Source organism: Mesoplodon densirostris, chromosome 18, assembly GCF_025265405.1.
Source record: "Mesoplodon densirostris isolate mMesDen1 chromosome 18, mMesDen1 primary haplotype, whole genome shotgun sequence".
NCBI classification, from domain to species: Eukaryota; Metazoa; Chordata; class Mammalia; order Artiodactyla; family Ziphiidae; genus Mesoplodon; species Mesoplodon densirostris.
The window spans coordinates 5,060,680-5,068,958 of NC_082678.1; the positions used below are offsets into that span (position 1 = coordinate 5,060,680).

Below are 8,279 nucleotides of genomic sequence, written 5' to 3' on the forward strand. Positions count from 1 at the left end.
CACCGAGGCACGGGCGAGCCCCGGAGCCCGGCGGGGTAGGCGAGCAGGCGGCCGCCCCCCGCCCCACGCCCCCGCGCCCCACGCCCCCGCGCCCCCTCCCCTCGCCGGCGCGGTATTTTTATCTGTGCGTGAACAGCCCTCCTGCTCCTCCCCGCCGCACTCAGCCCGCTGTCGCCGCGGCGCCCTGAGCAGCGCGCCTGGACCGCAGCCCCGGACCCCGCGGCGCGCGCCCCGCCCACCGACCACCCGCCCGCCATGGACCCCAAGGACCGCAAGAAGATCCAGTTCTCCGTGCCCGCGCCCCCCAGCCAGCTCGACCCCCGCCAGGTGGAGATGGTAAGGGGGCTGCGCCCCAGCCCCGGCGGCGCCCCCCTCACCCCCGCTAAACACCCGGGCTCGTCTGCGCTCCGGGGTCTGAACTGGCCTGGGAGACGGGGGCGAAGGAGTCCCGGGCCCGCCTCGGACGCGGCGGGGACGTGGGGCAGCGCGTGAAGTTCGCTGGAGACTCGTGCAACTTTTTCGCCTGGGGCCCCGGTCCTGATCCCGGGGCGGGAGAATCCCGGGCGGCCCCAGGGAGGGCAGACGGTCCTCTGGACCCTGCACAGTGTCCTCCTTCCCTAAACTCCCACGCGGACCACTGGTGCCGCTCAGATGTGAGAAACGTGGTACACTGACCCATTACACAGAGCAGGCCTCCGCCCAGCTGCCCCACGCTCCGGCTTTCTGTCTAGTTCCACCCTTCGTACCTGGGCTGGGGTCGCCAGAGCCTTGTTCTGACCTCTAGACAGAGCCAGAACATGGCAACAAGCGGGGGAGAGGGGGGGATGATGACCAGTCATCACAGAAGCCAGAAGTCCTCCCACAGACAACTGAGTTCTCTGGACAGCCTTTTTGGGGACTGGAGGCCTCCAAGGGCTTGAGGTGGGGGTGGAGGGTGGGATGTGATGGAGGGAGAGAAGAGGGTTCTGCCCCCCACCCCGCAGCCTAGCCATTCACTTGTTGCTGAGATGCAGCTGGCACCCCACAGCGCGGTGAGAGTGGAGCCAAGTCATTTTGGGGAGAGCTAGGCGGCCGTGGGGGCGGGTTGGGTCCCCAGCCCAAGCAGCTTTTGGTCTGGAGGGCAGTGTTGGGAGCTTGGCAGAGGGAGGTGGCAGTTTCAGCTTAATTCACCTGGTTCTCTTTGTGCATTTCCCTGGAGCTCAGAGGGGACCTAATTAACTGACACTTGGTCTGATTGCCAAGCTGGGGGGAGGGGGGGGAGTCACTAGGAGTGCTCAGTGCGCCCCCCACCCCCCGGCTCAGCCTGGCTCATGTACCAAGGAGGGCAACTTTTTGTTTTTTATGAGGACTGGGTGAAGAGTTCTGCAGCCTGAGAGATACTGCTAGAGGGACCCAGAGCCAGGCCCCCAGAGACCACATCCAGGCCCCTGTGGGTCTGGGGGTCAGACCCACACCTGAGCCTCAGTGTGAGGTTGGAGGTGCCTGCAGTACCAGGCTCAGCCTCCCTCCACTTTCCCTGGAGCCCTTGAGCTGACCTTAGGTAGGCAGGGCCATGTGGGTGCCATGGCCCATGGGGCATCTTCCACAGCCAGCTTCAGGTCCTGAGGTCTGATGTCTTCAAAAATGAGAGAGGAAGGGACTTGGTAGGGGAAGAAGGAAAGGGAGGTGGCAGTTCTGGAGTAGCCATGGAGTGGGATGGGCGTCAGCTGGGAGCCAGTGATACGTTTTTCTTGTCCCTTCCCTGCCTTGGCACGCTGTGTGACTTTGAGCTCTTTGCTGAACCTCTCTGAGCCTTGGGTTTTCACCTTGGTAAAATGAGGGGGTTGGGTGAGCTATGGAGTTCCTTACAGCTCTGACAGTCTTTGATTCAAAGGTTCCCTGGGGACTCCAAAGCACTGTTTGTCCCCTGCTGCCTGGGTAGGGGGTGGGGAGTGGGCTGCAGGTGTCCGTCCTGCCCCCCCTCCTCCCCATCTCTTTCTCTGTCTTCTTAGATCCGGCGCAGGAGACCAACCCCTGCCATGCTGTTCCGGCTCTCAGAGCACTCCTCGCCAGGTGGGCCCCTACCCTGCCCCCTAGTCCTGGCCCCATCCTAACCCTGATGCCTTCTTGGGGCCCCTGCCAAAGTCCCATGAGTAGGAGACTGAGCAGAAGATGGGGGGGTTAAGGTCTGGGAGCCCAACTCCATTGGGTTCATTTATTGACCAGGCACCTCCCAACACCAGGAGGGAAAGGGCACAGAGGCTGAGCCTTTGGGGAAAGTAATTCAGATTCTTTCTCTTTTCTCTCTCTCCCTCTTCTCTCTTCTTCCTGGCTCGGTTCACTGGTGGCCTCCCTCAGAGGAGGAGGCCTCACCCCACCAGGTGAGTTTCCAGGGGCAGCTGGAAGGAGGGATGCCAGGGCCCTTTGTGATGGGCTGGAGGGGATTACTTCCCAGCTAACACAGGGTGCCACCCAGGAGGACATTAGCATATCAATTGGCACCTCAGTGAGAGTGCCTGGTGCCAGGGTGCCACCAGCACTCTGCCCTTGTCTCTCCTCTGCTCAGACTCAGGCTGGGCCTCCAGAACCCAGGGTCCTGCTCTGAGCCAGGCCATGGCTCTGGAGCCCCTCCCAAAGCCACCAGTTAGCCTCAGCCTTGGTGCAGGAGGTGCAGGACCCGAGGGGCGGCAGTGCCTGGGCCTGGACCTGGACCTGAGAACAGAGGCTAGACCAGTCTGCCTGGGTTGCCTTGGTGGGATGGAATGGAGGGAGGGTGAAGGCAAGGGGCCTCTGTAAGCCCATTTAACCTGGCACTTCCCCAGCAGAGAGCCTCAGGAGAGGGGCACCACCTCAAGTCGAAGAGACCCAACCCCTGTGCCTACACACCACCCTCGCTGAAAGGTACTGTCCCCCACCCATTAGTTGGGCTGTCCCCTTGACCCCTGCAACTGGGCTGACATGGGGTGTGTGTGTGACATGTTGAGCTTTTGTTGGTGGGGACGGATAGTCTTGGGTACCCACCCCAATCCCTACTTAGAGACCAATTCTTTCTTAATTTGGCCTTGTAAAAAGAAGGAGCCCAGAGGCTGAAAAGGGTGGCATGGGTCTTACAATCAGGTTGTGGGGTTGAAAGAAAAGAGGCACGTAACAAGTAGGCATCGTCTCTGCACCTCCTTTGCAAGCATGCACTGGACCACCTCCCCCTCCTTCTCCCCGAAGGGCACCTTCTTTGGGCTGCACCCCTTGCTCTCCTCTCCCATTCCCGTGCCATTTGCACAGGTCTGCACACTGATGCTTCTGTTCCTGCTTCTCCTTTCTACACCAAAAGGCAAGTCATTCCTATAGCACTCACTTATCAAACACCTAGTGTATGCCAGGCCCCCCTGGTGGGTGCTGGGCAAAAATAAGAGTAAGATTTGGCCTCAGCCCTCCTGGGGCCCTTCACCTCAAAGGGTCGGGGAGAGTTACAGAGGAGAGGGTGTTTCAGCTTGCATGGGAAGCCAGAATAAGAATTCAACAGGCAGGCCAGGCATGGAGGGGCATTCCAGGGAGAGGGAGGAAGGTGTGCAAAGGGAAGCAGGTGTGAAATCACAGGGGTCTTCAGGGCCGGCCTGGAGACTTGGCTTCCAGGGGGGAGCTGGGGGAGATACACCTGGAGGAGAAGGTGGGACGGGTGTGGGGAGGGTCTCTTCCTAACTAAGCCTTAGGATGCCTTCCTACACCCACCTCAGCTCCCACCTGAGGCTCTTCTTGCCTGGCCAGCCTCTCCTCCCACGGAGGCTGGGAGGGAGGGGACCAGAAGGGTGTGTGGAGAGCTCCCTCTGGGGTGGGTTTAATGAGCTCCCGGTAACCGGCCAAGGTCTACAGGTGCAACTGTCAGGCTGCCGGCCAAGGCTGGGAGCAGAGACTGGGAGGAGAGGCGAGAAGCGCAGGCGCCCTTTCTCTTCCTCAAGGACAGGACGATGCAGGGACAGCTAGCGGGCCGTGGGTTCAGCTTTTGGAAGGCCTTCCTACCTGTAGGGATGTGGGGAAGGCCAGCCCCTGAAGCAGGCATGAGGGAGGAGGTGGCATCTTCTCAGGAGAGAATATGAGAAATCTCTCTCCTCCCCATCCTGGGCTGGGCTGGGGGCAAGTGCCTGTGAGAGGGAAGAACCACCCTTGGACTCTTGATTGTGAGCAAGGGGCTGGGGTGAAAAAGATGGCCAGAAATGTGCCCCCACCCCGCGGCCCCTTTGGGCTGCAACTTAAGGAGGGTCTGAGTGGGGAGAGGCAGGGCGGTGGAAAGGGGCCAGGAGAGGGGTGCGGGGGCTGTGCTGGGGACCTTGGGGCTTAAAAAGGGACACTTGGGTGGGGGGAACTCAGGTTCCCAGAGCTGGAGACGGAGGGATTAGGAGACAGTTGGGAGGATGAGGGGGAGACCCCAGAGAGCCCTGCGAGGCACGAGGCAGGCGAGGCACGCGGGAGGCTCACGGGGCGCCAGCACAGGGCTGCGCACACCTATTGTTGATGCTGCGGCTCACGAACTGAACTCTCCTCCCCCGGCTGCTCGAGCTGCCACCTCCTCTCCTCCCTTCCTCCCTTCCCCAACGCTCAGGGGACCCTTCTGAACCTGCAGGGCACTGTGTTATAGGCTTTGGCTCCTTTCTGGGCAGGGAAAGCATCTGGCAGGGTGGGGGACTTGTAGGTGGAGAAGCTCAGGGCCCCCAAGGAAGGGTGGACACTGAGTCTTGGCTTGAGGGGGGTCCTCCAAGGCCGAGCCCTCACACTTGCCTCAAGGTGAAGCTTTCCCCAAGGACAGGGCGGGGTAATTTATTGCGCTTTTATTGCCTGGGTAGCTTGCCCAGAGCCAGCAGGAGGCACCGGGTGGAGCTCGGGGCAAGGCAGGGCAGCGGGCAGACACAATGCACCCTCTGTGCCTGTCCCTGAGTTGGCAGGAGAGCGGTGCCCTGCTCCCTACACTGGAGGTTTCCAGCCTGGATCTGCCCGCTCTGGGCTTTCTGAGGGGAGGGGCTGCCTGTGGAGCAAGGAGTAGCAGCAGCAACTGCAGGTCCCAGCTCATCAGCATCTGGTCTCTGGGCCTTGAGTTCAGTGACCCAAATGCTCTAAAATCCCACCAGCTCCTGGCCCCCCTGCTGCCTCTGTCCCAGCCACTCCTCCCAGGGTCCCCTCAACCCCTGCCATCCTCCCAGAGTCCCCCAGCCCTGGCCCCTTTCTCCTAACCCCGTAGTCCTTTCCATCTTTTGGAAACTTCTCTCCAGCTGCCCACACTGTTCCCTCGCTAGGTCCTATCCCAGCAGGCCTTGGTGGCGTTGGGGGGGTGGGTGGTGTTCGCTGCTTTCTAGGTCACCGCAGAGGGAGCTGAAGCTTGGGGATGTGGGTCAAGATTGTGGGGGCCGTGTCTGAGCACGCCACATCCCCAGGCACGGACTTCACTGGCTTCAGACTATTATGTCCTCAGCCTCAGAACTGTTCCTACCTCTTAGAGCCTGGGGCAGAGGTGTGTGGAGTAGCATCTATGATGGGGCACTGCCAGCGAGTGGGGACCAAGCCCAGCATGGGGTGGTGGGCAGGATCGGGGTAGCAGTGAGCCCTAAGCAGGCTGGGCACTCCCCTAGAAGTTGAAAGGGACAAATCCCCCAGGGCCTGGCCCACAGGCCCTGTGCCTTCTCCAGGGGCTGTAGCTGGTGGACAAGCCCCCCAGCCAGGGAATGTTAAACTGCTGCTGTACCCGCCTGGTCTTGTCCGGCTTGGCAGGAGCTGCCTGGTGCCAGCCTCTGGGAGAGCAGCACCTTTGGACAGCTTAAGAGCCAAACATGATCAAGAGTCTACCCCCTGCTGCTTCTGCCCTGGTCTGGCCCCCAGCAGGCTGACCTGCAGCTTTTAGCTTTTGAATTAGACCCCTGTGGGGGATTAGCTCTGCCCCAGGCCCACAGGAAGGAGGCTGGGGACTGGGCCACATGCCTCTCCCGCTTCTTGGGCCTGGCTGACCCCTGCCTTCCCGGTCCCCCTGTGCCAGCTGTGCAGCGCATTGCTGAGTCTCACCTGCAGACCATCAGCAACCTGGGTGAGAACCAGGCCTCAGAGGAGGAGGATGAGCTGGGGGAGCTGCGGGAGCTGGGCTACCCAAGAGAGGAAGACGAGGAGGAGGAGGAGGATGACGAAGAAGAGGAGGAGGAGGAGGAGGACAGCCAGGCTGAAATCCTGAGGGGCAGCAGGGGGTCTGGTAAGCTGACCGGGCTGTGAAGCCTGGGTCCCCCCACCACAGACCAGGTGGGATCCCCCCTGAGTGTCCCGGGACACCCCCTCCCAGTTCACAGTTTCTCACACGTGTAAAGGGCCTCCCCGCTCTCTCATCCCACAGGACGCCTTGCAGTCAGCCTTACCTGACACCTGGGCTGTTCCCATCCTTGACTCAGTCCTTCTCCCAATCAGGTTTCCTCTACTAATTCCTCTCTTCCCTAAGAATTAAGGCAAGGCCACCTGAGGTTTGAGGCTAGACCCAAGAAAGGACTTGCCATCCACGGCAGTTGGGAGGTGCAAGGAGATGGGGGATAGTGGACTAAGAGTACCCAGTGCCCCCATCGCCTGCATTTCTGAACACAGGATGTGGTCTCTGCTGGGAGGCACAGGGCTGGTTGATAAGTCCTCTCCAGGAACCTGTGGCTCTTTTCCCCTTTTTTATTTCCTAGGCTGGAGGTGAGAGGGTGCCCTCTAGTGTCTAGATGGAGAATGTAGGATTCAAGAACCAACTGCGTTGGCTGCAGCTCCAACCCCAGCTGCCTGGGAAGAGAGGGGCCAGGGAGGGGCATGAAACCTACACAGAAGGCCTCAGAGCTAGAGACCCCAAATCCCAAAATCTCCACAGGGAGTCTCAAGGCCCAGAGAATTCCTAGGCAGGAAGATCTCAGCCCTCCCAGGACTGTTCTTTCTAGGCCCAGGCCAGCCACATCTATCCCTCCCAGTGCACCTTAAACGTTTTGGTGCCATTATTTATGGGGATGAAAAATAGCCAACCACTCCTGCTTGAAGTGTCCGTCCCTTGCACCCCTCAAAAATGGCGTGGGCCTCCTCTCTGCCTTGGCAGCGGGGGCATCGGCCATGGGAGCAAAAGCTCCAGCTGGAACAGGTGAGTCAACTCCCACTGGGACCCCCCAGAACAGGTGAAGAGGAGGTGAGAGGAGACTGTTCCCTTAGGAAAGCAGCAGGGCGGTGGGTCAAATGACAAGATGACCAAGGAGCAATATCAATTGCCACCAATCGTGGAGCAGCTCCTAAGTGCCAGTGCTGGGCTGCAGGGTAGTAACTATTATTTAAGGCAGTCTACACAATTTCCCTTACCATCCCCTTCAAAGAGGTAACAACGGACCTATCTAAGTCATATGGCTAGTCGTTGCAAGAGCTGTCTTAGTCCAGTGCTCTCTCCACTATACCATGATACCCTCTGAAAGCTTAGCCACAGCCAGCTGAGAGACTCAGCTCCTGTTCCCGGACAGCCAGATGGATACTCAGAGCCTGTGCTTTTATCCCTTCTTTCCCGCCCCCAGCTGGGCAGAAGACTACTTGTGGCCAAGGTCTGGAGGGTCCCTGGGAGCGCCCGCCTCCTCTGGATGAGCCCCAGAGAGACGGAAGCTCTGAGGACCAAGTGGAAGATCGGGCATTAAATGGTAAGGTTTGGGCGTGGGGGGCGGGGCTGGGGAGGCGGGGCTGGGATCTTGGTGGGCGTGGCCAGACCCTAAGTCCATCTGCTTGCCTTGCAGAACCTGGGGAGGAGCCACAGCGCCCTGCTCACCCTGAACCTGGCACATAGGCATCAGCCCTGCATCTCCCAGAAGAAGTGGCGAGGGCATTGCTGTTCCCCAGAAACCCACCCTGTCCCCACCCTACTTTGTACCCTTCCCCTCACTTGCTAGGGCTGCGGCTTCTGACTTAGAAGACTAGGGCTGGTCTGTGTTTGCTTGTCTGCCCACCTTTGGCTGATGCCCAGAGTCCCTGGGCACTTGCTGCCTGATGCCTACCCCTGCCAGTCATTCCCCCATTCACCCAGTGGGTGGTGGGATGTGAGAGAGCTTGCATTGGGAAATCCAGTAAATGGGGGACAAAGGTTCATCCTTCACAAGTCTACTCCCCAGACCCTCTCCCCTGGGCACAGGAAACCCACAGGGCAGGACCCTAAGATCTGGGGAAAGAGGGTACTGAGAACTTGAAGTGCCCATAGATCCTTCGGCATCCCCTGGGGAATTCCAAGTCACCACCCCTCCCACTGGCTTCTACCAGGGCCCAGGATTCAGGCATCCTTTCCA

At 60.1% G+C, this 8,279-nt stretch overlaps 1 protein-coding gene across 1 annotated transcript; it reads left to right on the plus strand.

Annotated features, from left to right (window-relative positions):
- Positions 1-255: 255 nt before the first annotated feature.
- PPP1R1B (protein phosphatase 1 regulatory inhibitor subunit 1B) lies at positions 256-7,786 on the plus strand. Its single transcript, XM_060082406.1, has 7 exons — positions 256-336; positions 1,992-2,052; positions 2,338-2,360; positions 2,805-2,880; positions 5,996-6,202; positions 7,524-7,643; positions 7,737-7,786. The coding sequence occupies exons 1-7, from the start codon at positions 256-258 to the stop codon at positions 7,784-7,786; spliced, it is 618 nt and encodes a 205-aa protein (XP_059938389.1).
- Positions 7,787-8,279: the final 493 nt, after the last annotated feature.